This window comes from Phycomyces blakesleeanus, assembly GCF_001638985.1.
Source record: "Phycomyces blakesleeanus NRRL 1555(-) unplaced genomic scaffold PHYBLscaffold_14, whole genome shotgun sequence".
In the NCBI taxonomy this organism is placed as follows: domain Eukaryota; kingdom Fungi; phylum Mucoromycota; class Mucoromycetes; order Mucorales; family Phycomycetaceae; genus Phycomyces; species Phycomyces blakesleeanus.
The window spans coordinates 667,387-684,888 of record NW_017265147.1 but is presented as its reverse complement, the minus strand read 5'-3'; the positions used below and the strand labels follow the sequence as shown (position 1 = coordinate 684,888).

Below are 17,502 nucleotides of genomic sequence, written 5' to 3'. Positions count from 1 at the left end.
AGTCAAGTTCGAGGCAGAAGCCCTCCCTCGCGCGTTCGATCTGTTTCCAGAAGTCCCATTAGACGTTCTCCTAGCCCACGCCGACCTCGCAGACGTAGCTCATCTAGACGTAGCTCATCTAGACGTAGCTCATCCAGACGTAGTTTATCGAGACATAGCTCACCCAGACGTAGCTCACCAAGACGCAGTTCACCAAGACGCAGTTCACCAAGACTTAGCTCACTCAGACGCAGCTCACTCAGACGCAGTTCGCCCAGACGCACTTCACCCAGACGCACTTCACCCAGGCGTAGATTTTCGAGACGTAGTTTATCGAGACATAGCTCACCCAGACGCAGCTTATCCAGACATAGTTCACCCAGACGCAGCTTATCCAGACATAGTTCACCCAGACGCAGCTTATCCAGACATAGTTCACCCAGACGTAGCTTATCCAGACATAGCTCACCAAGACGTAGCTTATCCAGACATAGCTCACCAAGACGTAGCTTATCCAGACATAGCTCACACAGACGCAGCTTATCCAGACATAGTTCACCCAGACGCAGTTTAACCAGAGATTCAATGTAAACGCAAAAGTAATTTGAGTATTTAAACTGCGACACTTGTGAATCAACTGGATAGTCTTTACACCTCTCTTATTCTTCATATATTTAGCCAATAGTTCTAGAACACGAACATTATAAAACTTATGTCATCCAATTTTTGCAATTAAAATATGAGGTCTTTTTTTAAAAATAATAATAATAATAATATCGGATTTGGCCACTATTATCGTTTTTAACATCAAGCAGCTTGTTGGGCATACTATTACAGTAGGTACTAACTTTTCTCTCTCTCCTCTTGAGGGTGCATTCATCCTACATGCAGTCATATGTAATTCTTTATTACTGCTAACTTATGTATAGCACATAATCCCATTTATCTGTTCTCTTTTATAATGTGCGGGAGATTATTAAAGATGTAATAATGCATTTAAGTTGCGTGCTTTCTAATTCATTACGACTTCAAGGACACTGTAAAAATTTATTGAAAGACAGAGTGTAAGTCACGTGCTTGTATTTTACTTCTCTAAAAATATAGAAAAAAGAGCATTCTTGTGGACTTTTCAGTTGCCACTCTTCTTTCAAAGCTTTAGATAGCTACCTCAGTTTTATAAGACCAAGAGACCTCTCACACAAACAGTCGTGCAGTAGGCTCCATATATTCTTAATTGGACTTAAGTTTGAACTCTTTGATGACCAATCAAAAACATCAAGTCCACGTTCTTTCTTATACATATTTTAAATAGTTGCTTTGTGAACTAGCAAATTATCTTCTTGAAATGCGTACTGTTGAGTGCTTTTGTTTGAAATCGAATCCTATGAAAACCTGAATTGTTTTTTCATAACCTAGCTATATTCCTTTGTATTTGTGTTGTTCTTCAAGCACACAAGTGGCCTAATACCGTCACTGATTCTCCACCTCTGGACTTTTAATTGCATAAAGTCAGGGTGGTATTAAATTCAGACTTTTTCCACACGTTGTTTCACCTAACTACTTTGAAAAGATAGAAGCAGGACAGCCTTCCAAGTTACTGTTCTCAATTCTTAACCCTATTTTATTCTTGCGTTAACCCATTTCAGGCGTGTACCTTAAAACCACAAGAAAATGACTTTTGCGTAACACAGTAATTATGGCTAGGCTTCTCCTATATGGCTCTACTGATAGCATCTTCTACGATAGAATTTCTAATTATACTCTCCATCTTTTCTCTCATCACTTCCACTGACTGATGGCAATTGCTTTCTATGTGTTCCTTTTTAGTATAGTAGCTCTACATAGACGTGAGAAACTTAGGTCTTCCTTGACGAGGCTCATTCTCTAGTAAATTAGCTTCATAGTACTTTTGTACTCTACGACGAATAGTTTCTTTATTGAATTCCAAGAAGTATCGTCGAAATTTGAAAGCACAAATTACTTTTGCGGTCACTTTGTATCATGCAGAAAACTCTTCCTAAAAAATATGACACGACTTTGGAAGGAGCATATACCCTCTCCCCCTTCCCTTTCCCTTTCCCTCCTTCTTTAGTCACTTTTATGCAGGTAGACAATTATATACGCTTTAAAATTTAGAATACTAACACGTGCTATCCCATTAACATATTAACCAAGTCATGAAAAAAGAAAGGCATTGATTTCAATACTGGTTTGGTTTACCCTTCTTCTACTATGTTCTAGTTTTGACTTTAATTGAGCGTAAATTGAGTGGGAAAAAATCTTTACCCCTTTATTGAACACTAGATTTTGTGAAATATTACCAGTCATTCTTATATATAACATTAATGTTTCTCTCTTATAGCCGTTTAATAGTAAGTTAAAAATCGAATACTATATTAAAAATATCAAAAGAGAAGATACTCAGTATGTTATGCCTCATTGTCTAGGTAGACTTCGATCTTAAAAAGGTACAGTAAATAAAGGATTTTGTATAATAATATGGTTGGTATTCCTAATAAAGAGTATGGAAGAATATTCATGAAGAATAATTGCAATTCTCAAATTCGATTGTACAGAATAGACACTAAACTTCAATTGATATCAAAGGCCAGTACATCATATATCAATACAATCCGTATTCCCAATTAAGCTGTAGACAATATCATTATTATTGAGTGAATGAGTGAACTGTATGATTAAATTAGTGGATGCTTAGGATGATGTAAAAGTATGTATGTATGTGCTTGTTTTTTGGGTTCTTTTTGTTTTTTTTTTATATCTAGGCATAATTGACCGTGGTCATATCAGGGACAGCTCCATGATTCATGAGGATAGTCACCATGTCCCACAGACCTTTTTGAACACAAGCTTTGAGTGTTTCACTGTCAGGGGCTACCTTGAGATCATCCAAGAAATAGCTGACTATTTCTCGATTATCGCGAGCAGCACTGACTCTTAATGCCATATTCTGACGTACAGTGGGATCGGCACCAAATGCCACCAGGAGTTTGACCATCGAAAGGCGACCCACTTGGGATGCTTTAATAACTGGGTAACCTTTAGGTTTTGTAGGGGATGCCCCACGCTCCAGCAGTAAACGGGTGAGTTCCAGGCACTCATCTTCAGGTTTGGCATCAGAGAAAAGACGTGTAGGAATCATAACATCAGTCAATAGTGTAACATTATTAATATCATTATTCTGTTGTTGATAAAGATAATAAAAGCGAAAAATGAGGTCGGGATTAACGAAGGGAAAATTCAATGAGGCTTGTAATGCTTTTTGAATTGAATATTTGTGTCGATGCATAAGCCATTCTAGTTTGATTCCATTCGAACAATGGTAGAGCATGTACGAAATAGAGCGACAGACCAGAGGAAGCTGAGGGTTTGAAGATAGAATAAATATCTTTGTCAGAACTTCACAAGGTAGATGTATAAGTGGACTTGGAGTATGTCTGGCACGTTTGGCACTTTGGCTGCTGTCGCTGTCGCTGTCACTGTTGCTATCACTGTCGCTGTCACTGTCACTGTTGCCGTAATCAGTTTTATCACCGGAATTACTGACATTTCCATTATCAGATTTATTAAAAGTATCTTCCTCGCGATGCAGACGTTTAAGAGACATTGTTATATTCGTATAAACCCATATATATATAAAGAATGAAAAACAAAGAGAGCGTTGAAGGAAAATAAATTATGCTTTGGTTAACAAACGTATTAGCTTGTGTGGCTTGTAAGTAGTAATAAACCCACAAGCTTTTACGACATGAAAGCAATTTGAATAGTGATATTATATCATCTATCTTTCTCTTTAGATCATTATATTTATTCTAAAGTTTATTTTCCCTTTTATACTGCTTATCAACCAGTTTATATCGGTCAGGTTACATTCATACCAATTCATATCCAAGTTTATTCTGTTTTCTAATAATAAAAAAAACTGGAAATGTAGAACCATAGATTAAATTTTAAAGATATATTACCCTATATACGATAAACAGCATGTTTGAAATTAAGGGTGTTGTGGTAAGCAGAAATATCAAAATGGATCTAGAGACTTTCATATTATCAATTTATTTATTACAATTTAAAAAGCTATCGAAAGGTGATTTCAATTAAGCATGAAATGTAGTATAAATTATTTCTAAAAAAAACAGGTCTCTAGCCAAAATTTATTACTTATTTTAATTCTTAATTTTGCTTGGTATAATTCTGTCTTAGAAGCTGTGCGTTCTTACGTTTCAAAACTTTAGTAAAAAGCATATTGGATTAAAGCTTTTATAAATATTTGTGTGTCTTAGAAGAAAATTAAGCCGTTATTCACAATATGTTTAGTGACTGTAAGACTAATATGCAGTCACAGTGGATAGCAAGACACGAACAAGGTTGCCTGGGCAACAACTGCTTTTGAAAAGAAGTTGTATACAACATACCAAACCAATGTCCATCATTAGACAGCTGACCACCAAGCGATTGCCTTTTCCCGTTACAATTCGCGCTGCAGTTCATGTCGCCCCTCGTGTAACACATATTGCTACTCGAAGTATGCTGCACTTTCAGTATTCCAAAAAGGGATATACTTTTTTTTTTACTTAAACATTAATTACAGAATTCACTGTCAGTGCACCAAAGTTTGACCGCATTGCTGATGCCGAGGAACAGATAAAGCTTGGTACTGAACACATGAACAATGGCTCTATTGACATGGTAATAATACTGAAATCAAACATTACAAAAGGAAATACAAGTATTCTCAAAGCCTTTGCAATATGAATATTATATTATTATTTTTATTGTAGGCTATGAACAATTACCACAAGAGTGTCCAGATTGCCCCAAGTGGTAATATATTTTCTATTGGTTTTTATATTTAATACTTAACGAGATAAATTCGTAAATCAGGTGCTGGTTACTTTAACATTGGTGTCTGTTACTTTCAGATGGGTAAGTCAAGATAATAGATTTGTGGTATTAGTTATTAGATATATATATATATGTGTGTGTGTGTGTGTATGTGTGTGTGCTGTGTACAGATTATTTATACCTGGCATATTTGTAGGAAAGCATAAAGATGCTATCAAATCATTTGAACGCTCGCTTGAATTCACCCCTCACTCTGCTGATGCCCACACCAACATCGCATCTGCTTATATTATGTTGAAGGACATTCCTAATGCAATCAAACATCTTGAGCAAGCCTCGAACTTCAATCCTCTTGACGGTGAAGTTCAGTACAATCTTGCTTGCGTATATGAAGCTACTGGAAAACTTAAAGATGCGAAGACTAGATTTGAGCGTGCAGCTGATCTCGGAATTGCAAAGGCTGAAGCTAGTCTTGCCAAACTGGCAAAGAAGATGTAATGCCACAAAATTTGTCTTCCTCTCTCTTTTTTTTGTACGAGGTATAAATGTATAGAAAAGAACCGAAAACAAAGGAATTGAAGGTTATGGATATATAAATAATAACAAAAAGAAGAGGAGATGTCTTGTAGAAAAAGAAAAAGAAAATATACTCTATTTATCGTCCTCCAATATGAACAGAGCGAAGAACTCTATATGTGTTTCTTTAGTTTAAGTTTCATTCTTATTTTAATTTGTCGATTACTGTCTTACCTTGCCACATTCTCCATGGATCTACGTCGTATCTTTTGCTGTTGATTCAATCCATTTGTTGATGGAGATTCACGAAGCAACCTAGATAGATAGATGTATAATTTGGTAAATTATTGCGTTTAAAACACTTAAGAGTCCTGTCTCTTACTTTTCAAAGAGCATAATGACATCTCTACCCTGGACACGGTTGTATTTTCGGTTTCTCACTGGTGGCGACAAGTACTCTTCAGAATTCTCGCTCATAGCAAGATCCAAAAGCTATAATAATTATCCACAAAATACGATCAGCGATTTGTCTTACATAAATTCGTCCGTACGTCTGAAGTCTGTATAAATAATGAGTATTTTACCTGTCGTAGTTCAAGGAAAGTATCTGTGATGGCTGGATCACCAAGATTGCGGACAAAGTCTTCGATGAATTCTACATCAATACTAAAGTTATGAAGCGCAATCTCTGTAATTGTTCTTTGGTCAGAATCTAATAAAAGAGCCTGCGTATTATACCATTATATTATATACATGTTTTAAAAAAACATATTGTTAGAGTAAAAAGATGCAATAAGTCGATTATTCAAAAGATCTTGTAATATTCTATCAAAAAAAAACAATAATACTACATACCTTCATTGATTGACACAAATGCTCAAGAGCATCAAAGTAAAGTAAACTTTTGATGGATTCAGGCAAATTTAGTAAGGCTGCATTGGTTACATTTGTCAAAAAGTAGACAAGGTCCTGTAGGTTTGGACTGGGTTGTCTCTGCAACTCGGTCGATTCCCTATATGTTTTTGAGTAGAAATAAAGATTAGGCCTTTTGATACATTTGGCTATAGATTTGGATTATTTACCAATCGTATTCTGAAAGCTCCAAGAATTCATCCAATTTTGAGTTGACTAGCTCGAAAATACGCTTCTCTGCTTTCCGTCTTGTTTCTTTAAATGTTGAGGTAGCCTTGAGATGAATGCGACCAGAGCGATGAAAAGATCTTGTTTCCATTAGAAGCATCTCAAAATCAGGACAGGTAGACTCGAAAAATTCGATATTGATGATAATCTGTACAATCTGTGATAGATTGGTTGACTCCAGTTTTTTGAGTAAAATCGCATTGACTTTTTTAATCAACAGACTGTCAACAGCCTATATATATAAAAAGAGTCCAAAAGAAAAAAATATAATATTAATTTCGTTTGGACTAAAGCAAGTATAGCATCTGAAGATCTGCAATAAAAACCTTTTTCAATATATCATCCATCTCTCCGTGGGTTTGAGAGAATCCTTCGGCAAACTGATAGAATTGATGTACAAAAGCGCTCACATCACGACAACAAGTAGGAAATACTTTTGAGAAAGGAAGACGCAGCGGGAACCTAAAACGAGACCAACAAGAAAGATTGTCAACAGCAATACAATAGAAAATCTCTAATATAGCGACTCTAGGCTGATTGATGTATTTACCCGTGTAGTTTCAAGAATTCTTTGTCAGGTCTGAATCGGGTATATTGCATGACCTCTTTGAGCTCATCCTCCTTTTCTACTGTCATGGGCATACACTCATCTTCTTGAACAATCTATGTCGACAAGGTAGTGCATGTTGGCGAGGGAAATATATGTTTTGGAGTTAAATGGTCTTATGGTATTTACCTTTTCGAATACTTCACTGTATTGGTTGATTAATAGCTCTGAGTATCTCTGGAAGAGGGCAAGCAAAGTTTCTTGAAGGGGCTTTACGAAGTAATCAAAGCCCTATTATTATCGAAGAAAAAAGAAATGTAATGTTAGATACTATTGTAAGCTTTAAGTTTGTGGTAATTAAAATTTTGTCTTACTTCAAGGGTCTGGATGAAGATCAACAAACTAAACTTGATTCTCAGGAACAATTCTGGGTCTCTGCATCCCTTTAGACTTTCAGATACTACCATCATAACCTTGCTTGTAACCATTTCCCAAAGAGCATCGACCTGTTTGTTTGTTTTGGGATTAAATTTATTTAGCCTGATGTAATATTATTCATGCTATCGTTATTATTTCAAGTTTATGCTATCCTATATTGTACAGTGCAGTCCTATATTGTACTTGCCTCCGACTGACTTCTGAACTCGCTTGTGTTGTGCAGAATAATGTGTTCTATAATAAAAAAACCCACGATATCTTGAAGAAGTGTTTGGAAAGGCCCAAGATTACCGTCTCTCAAATTGATTGGTGATGATAATGCCAGGTTTGCTTGTGCCTGTATACATCCCAAACCTCGTTAATATTAATAGGTTCCAAATTTTTATCCACAAAAAAAAGCAATACATACACGTCGGTCTTCTTCATATGACGTTTTAAATTCATGGCGTTTTCCAAGGGTATCGTACACATGAATGCATCGATAAAGAGGTTCAAAATCAATACTGACTTCATCGACAATGCTTGCTATTAAATAAAAATCACATAAACAAACTTGCAAACTATATATGCTCTCTTTTTTCTTTCTTCCTCTTACATTCTTGGCCTTCATTAACGACCATCTCAATTGCAGAATTAACATTGTGGTGCTGCAAATTCTTTAATTTTGGATTTTCGATTGTTTTAGTTCTCCATCTATCTTGTCTTTCTTGCATTCTTTGCATAGCCAACGATCCAATCTCACGCGACACTTCGCGCACTCTACACATGTCGTTATACATGAATATATATAATTGAGAAGCTTCCTTAATATCCGGGTTCAATAATATTTGTAACCGAATCGACTCACATACCTTGCCAACCATTCTTTGAGTTCGACTGTAACTGTACCTTTGATTGTGTTTTGCATAACAGGCACACCTTTCTCTACACACATTTAATCTGCCTTGTTAGTATATGTAAACTATAATAACTAGAAAAAGGAAGAAAAAGGATTACCGAGCCGTTGGGTAAAGCTGTAATTGGATATTTCTCTAAGACGATCATGTTCAAGGCCATCCAAAGTCTATATGTTGGGTAAATTAGACTGATGAAAACTAAACTGTCTTTGATTTTATCTACATTGGATTGCTTTACGTAACGCTACCTTTAAAGCTGAATAATATTTCTTTTCATCCAATTGTTGATTGACTTTGTTAGCCAATTCAAGTACTACAAGGCTTGTCTTTAATGCTTCGATTGCATTGTCTACGTTTTGCTGAACACGTTTGGCCTCGATAAGTTCTTTTTTCTACAACAAATGATAGTGTAAATATTTGATTGAGTAATTTTACTTGATAGATAATATGAATATATTGACTTTTTTTTTCTTGGTTTTACCTTTTCAGTCAAATGTTTTCCTCTGGCTTGTAAGCCAGTATTCACATCAGCAATTTTTCGGCGCAAGTTGACTGATCCTTGTCGCACTTTAAGAAGTTGATCAACAGCGTGAACAAATTCCTATACATTTAAATAAATACAGGCACAGCAAACAAACAGGGAAAAAAATGTATAGAAGAAGTATAAATATTCAAAGTAAGCTTTGTTTAGCTTTTGTACATTTATGAATTCCTGGTATAGCCTTGAATTTTCTAACCTGGTAATGAGCATTGCACATGCGTTCAATCTCTCCATCCTTTTTTCGAATAAGAGCATCAAGTTGGTCTAGAAAAGCAGATTGTTTTCCTGATTCAGTAATCTGCTTGATGACAGGTCCGAGCTGTTCGAGATTCTCTGCGTCATCTAGTGTCGATGAGAAGGTAAGTTCTGGTCCGTTGCCTGTTGTTGTAGCAGGAGTGCTGAGAGATATTTTATTCACTGCATCAGGAATTGGTTTCATTCCAGGTTCACTGATAGTTGCCATCTTTCGACCTCTTTTTTTCTTTTTTTTTTTTTTAAATTAATTAGTTATTTAATAAATAGATTATAAGAGACGAATTGATATCTTTAAAATATAAAGAAATATATATATATATATATCTTTCCTTAATGGACAAGCAAGTTAAATAATAAAGTAAATAGACTTTTAAAAGAATATAAGAAGAAGAGAAAAGGAAACGCATTGAAAGACCCTAAAGCATATGTATAAAAAAATTGAAATTGAAATTGAAATGATCAATTCGGGTATTAAAAAACCGAACCTTTCTAGACAAAGAACTCAATATCTGCCATGCTTGGTGATTTTTTATTTATTTATTTATTTCATTATTACTGTTGAAGGTTTGCTATTAAAATTAAGACTATGAATATTGATAAATAGGCATTTTAATCATAGAAAAATTTTAGCATGTTTTTTTTAATAAAAATAATAATAAGAATGATAAAAGAAGTAAATTGCTTAACATTTTTTGATCATTACAGAAATAAGTTTAAAATTTTTTTTTCATTACTCATTATAATCTCCAATTAGAAACAAAGTGATTTAATACTTTCTTAAAAAAACAATTTAAATAAACAGCGACCTTTATTGATACTCCAAATAATAGAAAATAGGTTTCTTATATTGTCTGCGATTTAATATTAACTTCCAGAAAAGTACCATCAAACTTTTTCTCATTTTTATTTTTGTTTTTATATTATTTTCATATTCTTTTTAATATTTATAGTCGTGCATTACATTATTATATCTCAGATACACCAATGTAAGCCAATAGGAAAGTTTGTACAGAGATATCTGCTATATATAGAAGTAATATCATTTGACATGAAATGCTGTAAATCATTTCAACCTTGTGAAAACACAAGTAATAAAAAATGTGTTTTTGACAGGATAAGAATCAAGGAATGATATTCTATAAGGTGGTTCTGAGCATAGGTTGGTACGATACACTAATGCTCTCTTTATATAAAATAAGCATAATCAAATATATATCATAAACAGTTTTAAAGAAATCAATCCTACTATTATATGTCTGAAGAATACATTTGTGTGCATAGTAAGCCAGTAGCTGCAAAACGGAGCCACAGACTGCACACATTGCATTAAGAGAAACCTTCTCCTGTTGTATTTATAATGTTATAGTTTGCTATCCTAATTTTACAATGATGGTGTTATAAAGCATATTGATTTTATATGAATGAAAAGTAATGTAAATGTTAAATGCCTTGTCATTTCGCATTTAGTTTAACTTTTATTTTTTGTTCGTACTGAGTTTTAAAAATAAACCTTGTTTTTGGGAGTCTGACAGTACAGTGTGAGAAAGTCGTTTTGTAGTCTTGTTTTTTTTTGGTTCTTGTGTTTTACATTTGCTGCATAATTTGAATTCGTGTTTTTGAAGATAATCTGATTATGAATTCTTTACCATTTGGATCTTTTCATGCAAAGCATTTTGGACCTGATCAAGTAGCACGATGGCAGGGATTCCTATTTCATCAACAAATAAATCCCTCCCAACAAAGCAGTAATTCACCGGACATCAACTACCAAAACAGTAACTACAATTATTATGACCAATACTACTACAGCAACAATAACCATGAACACGAATATTACAACTATTACAACAATAATTCTCAACAGCCGCAAAATGAACAACCTGACCCTGTCACAGAACAGATTGATGAAAATGATCAAATGATTGAAGATCAAAATAAGGAAAACAATTTTGAGAAGGCTGAAGAACACGAAGAGCACAAAGAATATGAGGAATATGAGGAATATGAGGAATATGATGAATACGATGAATATGAGCAAGATACAAATACATTATCAAAGGAAACCATTGCTATTTTTAAATTCTCTGAAGCTTACAAAAAAGAAAGTAAGTATATTACTTACGAAATGCCTTCACTTCCTTATATATATATATATTCAAAACCTTTTATATTATTATCATCATTAGGGGATGCAATTGACAAGGCAGCAGAAGCAATCGAAGACGAAGAAGAAGAGTGGGATTTTGACGAATCAACTGTTGCTCATCGGAATGGAATTGAGGCCCCAGCTACGACCTTAATTTTATCAGAAGCTTCATCTTCAATTACAGAGCATTTATTGAATTCAGCTTATCTCGAGTCATGTTCAAAGGGTACTCAACAGTCTCCCATTATACTGTGGCCAATCTTGCCGCTTCGATTATAATATCAACTACTGTTGCTGCTACTACTATTCCTACTATCCTCCGTGCAATGTACTGATAAACACGATTTCATCCTTGTCTTCCAATTGATATTCCAACTCATCACATAATTCCCAATCCACGTTGTTGATCAAGACCAAGATACCTGGGCGACTAATGCAATACAATTATATATATATATGTGTGTGTGTAAGAGTATTATTTTTATTGATCTATTTTGTTTTTGCTAATGCGTGGACGCATACACTATATACATATACTATGCATACTACATATACTACACATACTACACATACTATATATACTACATATGTATATATAACTTACACCGTGTCTTTATCAACAAACAAGTCCTTCTTCTCTGTCATGAGGTTGTCGCGCAGGTAGAAGATTAGGTCCTGCAGGGTAGCAGGTCCAGAGGGGTTCACCTTGGACTGAGCAGGAATGGCAAGGGTGTGCTTGCGGATGTTCTTGAACAACAACTCCATTCCACCACTTTATATTTTATTTTATTTGTGGGTGTGTGGGTGTTTGTTTTTTTTTTGTGGTTGTGTCGCTTGGAGAGTCAGACTCCGGGGAAACTACTCGTGAGGCTATTACCTGAACTCAACATTGATCTTTAACTCTGCCATCGTGTGTATACTGTCAAGAATAATATATATATATATATATATTATTATTAACTTTGAATAAGAAAAAGAAAAAAAAAAGAAAAAAAACTTACTCATCTTCCTAAAAAAAATGATGCATTGTGACTGTGTTCAAAGATGCAGTTAAATTTTCATATCCTTTTTTTTTGTAATAGAAAGAAAAATTCAACCCAGCCAATTTTTTTTGTTGGTTACCATTTGGCTTTAATCATCTCCTTTCTTTCTTCCTTTCCTTCTTACTTACAATTTGTCAATAACCAAAACCCCCCTCCCCCCCCTCCTCCTCACTCCCACCCCTTCAAAAAAAAAAACTCTCAACTCTTCTTCTTCTTCCTCTTCCTCTTCTTCCTCCTTTTATTCTCCTTGCTATTTGGTTCTCTTATGCTGTCAACAGCTTTGGGCTATGAAGAGCCTACAAGCATTTATCCGCCCTATTATTCAGCCGGACCTTTCGATTGGGCCACTCCTTTCTTTCTGAGTTCAACCACCCTTCTTGTTCTCATTACTGTGCTTGGCCTGGCCCGCTACATCCAAACCCGCGATTCACCATGGATTGATGTCGACAGTCTGCCAGCATCGCTACCGGTCAATAGACAACGTTTGGCTGCCTTTCCAAAACTTATTGTCTACATGTCATATGCAATCCTGTTCAGTTATTTAGGAGACGCTGCCGTGATTATCAGCCGTGTATTGTTTGACGGGAAGTTTATCTCGGGAGTATTTGCATACTATGTCGGTACATCATGGTTAGCCTGGGCAGCAAGTCAAACATGTCTTTGGGATGAAACACAAAAGTTTGGAGAATGGCATGGAACACAGTATGCCTTTTGGGTTGCAGCAGCAATTGGAGAAACGACTGTAGGATGGTTGTGGGCAATGGCTATCTATCATCCTGAGCCAGGTAAACAAAAATTATAGATCATTATTATCTAAATGTGTTGAAACAAATAGCGAGAGAATGGGCATAGAAGGGACAATAAAAACGAAGAAGAAAAAGAAGAAAAATTAACAATTACATATATATATATATATATTATTATTTTCTTTGACGCATATTGACTGGGAATTATAGGTACAGAATTTGAATCTTATGATTATGTTCTGCTGGTAATATTCATCATTCGCTACACAATCGAGTTGATCCTTGTACTGTGTGCTGCCGTCCAACTGTTCAGCAAGCCAATGGAAGAGACCCAACCTCTCTTGACCCACGGATCAGTACCTACTTCAGCAGCCCGCGGTTACGGTTCATTGGGTGCCATTCCTACCTGTGATACCTCTCGACCTGAAGAACCAAACACATTTTCAAACATTTTTGCTAAGCTCAGGAAACTTATGCCTTTCATTTGGCCAAAGAATGATCCATGGCTTCAATTCCTCGTCGTGCTTGATTTTATGTTACTTTTATCCAGTTTGGCTATCAACGTCTGGACACCTTTGCAAATCGGTGCTGTAGTTGATCGTCTAGGTGAAGGAAAAGGTAAGAATATATATATATATATATATATATATATATAAACAAGGAAGAAAAGGATAACATATATTAAAGCTTTAACTGTATATCTGTGTGTGTAAAATGTTATAGGCAAGTTTGCATGGGGAGTAGTTTTGGCTTATGTTGGTCTTCGTTTCCTTCAAGGTGGTGTAAGTTTTTAAAAGAAAGAAGAAAACATTATGTTGTTTTGGTTATTTCTCTTAGTATTGGGAAGTTTTGGAATTATTGACACTCTTTTGATTTGATGGATTTATTGATTTTGCTCATAAACCGTTTCTTTTTTTTATATATATATTTATTTATTTAATTCAGTCTGGCCTTATTCAATCATTGCAAAACTGGATCTGGATTCCAGTTGGACAATACACTACTCGTGAAGTGTCTGTAAAGCTGTTCAGTCACCTCCACAGCCTTTCGCTCGACTACCACATCACTCGCAAGACTGGTGAGGTTCTGCGAGTCATGGACCGTGGTACTAGCAGTATTGTTCAGCTCTTGTCCCAGCTTCTGTTCCAGATCTTTCCTGCCTTGGCCAACATTGTCTTGGCAGTAGTTGTGTTTGCGTTTTGGTTCTCGCCTCCTTTTGGTCTGATTGTGTTTATTACGATGGCACTCTATATCTTTGCGACTATCGCAATGACCGAGTGGCGTACGAAGTTCAGACGGCGGATGATCGAGCTGGATAACTTTGCTCGAACAAAGGCAGTCGATTCACTGTTGAATTTTGAGACGGTCAAGTATTATGGTGCTGAAGATTTTGAGGTCAATCGATACAAGAATGCTGTGATTGAATATCAGCAAGCCGATTGGGAAAGCTCCGTTTCTCTCAACCTGCTCAACCTGGCTCAGAACACGATCATTACCGGTGGTCTGTTGGCAGGTTGTTTGCTGTTTGCATGGAAGGTGTCTGAGGGCCAACTTACATCGGGTGACTTTGTGGTCTTTAATATGTACATGATGCAACTCTACACTCCCGTAAGTACAACCTTATTTCTGTTTCCTTTTTATATACATAGTCTTTAAATAGATCCTATATTTATATTTATATTTATATATATATATATATATATACCTATTGACAGAACAATAAGAAATAAAAAAGAAAGTCTTACTAATAAAGAAATGTCTTTATTTTCTATTGATAGTTACATTGGTTTGGCACGTACTACCGTATGATTCAATCGAACTTTGTTGATATGGAAAAGATGCTTGCCCTCTTTGAGGTAGAACAGTCTGTGAAGGATGCCCCTGATGCAAAGGAGCTGGTTATTAAGGAAGGGCATGTTGTATTTGGTAAGTTGTTTTCTTCATTATTAATATTAATATTGTTGCAAAGTTTATACATCTACATAAACAGGTATATGTATATCAGGGGATTATTGTATTTTTATTTCTTGAGGCTGTATATAGTAATCAAGTAGCCAGGCCAACATTAACTCATAATTACTATTACTTTCATTATTACAGAAAACGTTACCTTTTGCTACGACAACCGTCAGACTGCACTAAATGGTATCTCATTCTCTATTCCCAAGGGAGCCACTGTTGCACTTGTGGGACCATCTGGAGGAGGGTAAGGTTTATTAATAATAACTAGCTTGGATGAGTGAATATATATGTATATATATATTAACAGTAATTGCTATAATTACACTAATACTGCTATCAATATCAATATCAATATTTATTAACATTAATAATAGAAAATCTACTATTTTACGCCTGCTATTCCGTTTCTATGATCCTGCTTCTGGTCGCATCTGTATTGATGGCCAAGACATTCGCTCCGTTTATCAATCATCACTCCGCAAGAGTATTGGCGTAGTACCCCAGGACACTGTACTTTTCAATGACACAATTCTGTACAACATCCGCTACGGTGACGTCAATGCTGATGAAGAAGCCGTAATTAAGGCTGCAAAGGCTGCGCAGATCCATGATAAAATTTTATCCTTCTCAGACGGTAAGCAAAAAATAATAATAGAGAATAGATAGAGAGAGGGGGAGGCCTTGTGGAAAGAAATGGTAATTTTTGTAAATTAACAAAATAATAATAATATGAAACTAATTGTTTGTTTTGTGCTGTGCTGTGCTGTGCTGTGCTGTGCTGTGTGCAAAATGAATATTATTGTTCCTGTTATTATTTTAGGTTACGAAACAAAGGTTGGAGAAAGAGGACTTCGATTGAGTGGTGGTGAAAAGGTAAAGATAATAACAACACTGATAAGCTAGCCAATTCAAACAAAACAAGGAAAATGATCATATTGGCATTAATTAACCTTTTTCAATTCTTTTTTATGAAAACAATAATATGTATTTATTATAATTGATTTGGTTTATTAGCAAAGAGTGGCCATTGCTCGTACGATCTTGAAAGATCCCCCGATCATTCTTTTGGATGAAGCAACCAGTGCATTGGATACGTAAGTTAAATGTCACTAAAAAAAAGGAAGAAATATATAGATAATTTGAAACAATTCTATTGACTTATACATATGTGTCCATTTATTTAGTACAACTGAGCGTCAGATTCAAAAGGCATTGTCGACCATGACAAAGGATCGTACTACTCTTGTTATTGCACACAGACTGTCGACTATCATCAATGCTGACCTCATCTTAGTGTAAGTGATTTTGGTATCATGAAAAAAGAAAGAAATATTGACTGACTGACTGACTGACTGACTGACTGACTGACTGACTGACTATTAAAACAGTATCAAGGATGGTACCGTTGTTGAGACCGGAACACATGAAGAATTGATCAAAAAGATGACAGCTGATGGTCAGCAAGGTGTTTACTCTGAGATGTGGCAAAAGCAACTTCATGATGAGAATGAGGATCAAAGTGACACTATTCATGAGAGTGACACCAGTATCTCGGAGGATGACAAGATCAAGATCAATAGCAAGCCGCCATCGGCATCTCCTGTTCCTATCTCATCGTCTCCTGTGGTTGAGACAGCTGCATTGGCTGAATCTCCTCTTGATGGTGTGTCAAGAACAGCAGGACAACCCAAAGGTGCAACTGAATATGAAGTGGAAAAAGATATTGATCCCAAAGTAGATGATGATGATGATGATGATAACAAAGCATCACAATTACCACCATCATATGCAACCAAAAAGGCAGCTCCTCGTCCTTTGATCAATACTGCAGCATTGTTGGCATCAGAGGAAGAATCCAGTTTTGTGTCTTCGCCTACCGATGTTCAACCTGGTGATGCCGGAGAAGAAGTAGACCCCAGTCAACGACCAGTAGAAGTATTAATAGAGGCACCAACACCTGTCAGATTGACCGAGAACGACTCTACCCAGTCTTCTTCCCAGTCTACTTCGCCTTCGCAATCAAACACTACTAACAACAAATCCAAGAACAAGAACAAAAAGAAGAAGAAGAGCAAGAACAGCAAGACAACCTTTTAAAAAAATCACATGTCTTCTTTTTTATATTTTACTCTTCAATACACAACAGCACACAGCACACAGCACACAGCACACAGCACACAGCACACAGCACACAGCACACAGCACACAGTACACAGTACACAAATACACAAATACACAAATACACAATTCCATTTTTCATTTTTTATATAGATATATCCCTTTCTTCTTTTCTCTTTTTAAAACAAAAAATAAAGAAAAAAATAAACACATTAAAAGCAAAATTAACGTCTTGTTCCACTCTCAAATTCATATTTATATAGTAATTCATCAAGTAGTAGCAATACTCACAAAGTAAAATGCTCGCTCACC

At 35.6% G+C, this 17,502-nt stretch overlaps 6 protein-coding genes across 6 annotated transcripts; 2 read left to right on the top strand and 4 right to left on the bottom strand.

The window, feature by feature from the left end:
• Positions 1 to 72: 72 nt before the first annotated feature.
• On the bottom strand, positions 73 to 773 carry PHYBLDRAFT_159232 (hypothetical protein). Its single transcript, XM_018433946.1, has one exon. The coding sequence runs from the start codon at positions 647 to 649 to the stop codon at positions 239 to 241; it is 411 nt and encodes a 136-aa protein (XP_018290100.1). The 5' UTR covers positions 650 to 773; the 3' UTR covers positions 73 to 238.
• Positions 774 to 2,758: 1,985 nt separating this feature from the next.
• On the bottom strand, positions 2,759 to 3,604 carry PHYBLDRAFT_68671 (hypothetical protein; the record flags this gene model as incomplete). Its single annotated transcript, XM_018441986.1, has 1 exon — positions 2,759 to 3,604. The coding sequence occupies one exon, from the start codon at positions 3,602 to 3,604 to the stop codon at positions 2,759 to 2,761; it is 846 nt and encodes a 281-aa protein (XP_018290099.1).
• An 811-nt stretch (positions 3,605 to 4,415) lies between these two features.
• Positions 4,416 to 9,527, bottom strand: PHYBLDRAFT_134431 (hypothetical protein). Its single transcript, XM_018429647.1, has 22 exons — positions 9,117 to 9,527; positions 8,861 to 8,980; positions 8,628 to 8,771; positions 8,480 to 8,546; positions 8,335 to 8,407; positions 8,079 to 8,242; positions 7,893 to 8,008; positions 7,678 to 7,820; positions 7,420 to 7,585; positions 7,235 to 7,336; positions 7,049 to 7,161; positions 6,825 to 6,960; positions 6,441 to 6,730; positions 6,214 to 6,370; positions 5,943 to 6,083; positions 5,741 to 5,850; positions 5,593 to 5,673; positions 5,039 to 5,531; positions 4,882 to 4,923; positions 4,779 to 4,821; positions 4,589 to 4,686; positions 4,416 to 4,522 (listed from the first exon to the last, which is right to left on the bottom strand). Exons 1-18 carry the CDS (start codon positions 9,381 to 9,383, stop codon positions 5,498 to 5,500), a joined length of 2,424 nt encoding a protein of 807 aa, XP_018290098.1. The 5' UTR covers positions 9,384 to 9,527; the 3' UTR covers positions 4,416 to 4,522; positions 4,589 to 4,686; positions 4,779 to 4,821; positions 4,882 to 4,923; positions 5,039 to 5,497.
• Positions 9,528 to 9,836: 309 nt separating this feature from the next.
• On the top strand, positions 9,837 to 11,600 carry PHYBLDRAFT_169960 (hypothetical protein; the record flags this gene model as incomplete). Its single annotated transcript, XM_018436222.1, has 6 exons — positions 9,837 to 9,848; positions 10,126 to 10,161; positions 10,289 to 10,338; positions 10,401 to 10,455; positions 10,845 to 11,280; positions 11,362 to 11,600. The coding sequence occupies 6 exons, from the start codon at positions 9,837 to 9,839 to the stop codon at positions 11,598 to 11,600; spliced, it is 828 nt and encodes a 275-aa protein (XP_018290097.1).
• A 33-nt stretch (positions 11,601 to 11,633) lies between these two features.
• PHYBLDRAFT_147035 (hypothetical protein) lies at positions 11,634 to 12,230 on the bottom strand (the record flags this gene model as incomplete). Its single annotated transcript, XM_018431786.1, has 3 exons — positions 11,634 to 11,751; positions 11,926 to 12,093; positions 12,199 to 12,230. 3 exons carry the CDS (start codon positions 12,228 to 12,230, stop codon positions 11,634 to 11,636), a joined length of 318 nt encoding a protein of 105 aa, XP_018290096.1.
• Positions 12,231 to 13,430: 1,200 nt separating this feature from the next.
• PHYBLDRAFT_114105 (hypothetical protein) lies at positions 13,431 to 16,569 on the top strand (the record flags this gene model as incomplete). Its single annotated transcript, XM_018428371.1, has 10 exons — positions 13,431 to 13,728; positions 13,834 to 13,892; positions 14,056 to 14,718; positions 14,889 to 15,036; positions 15,211 to 15,316; positions 15,447 to 15,706; positions 15,893 to 15,945; positions 16,087 to 16,166; positions 16,257 to 16,367; positions 16,461 to 16,569. Coding segments are annotated over 10 exons (1,887 nt in total), but the record flags the coding sequence as incomplete, so codon positions are not given.
• Positions 16,570 to 17,502: the final 933 nt, after the last annotated feature.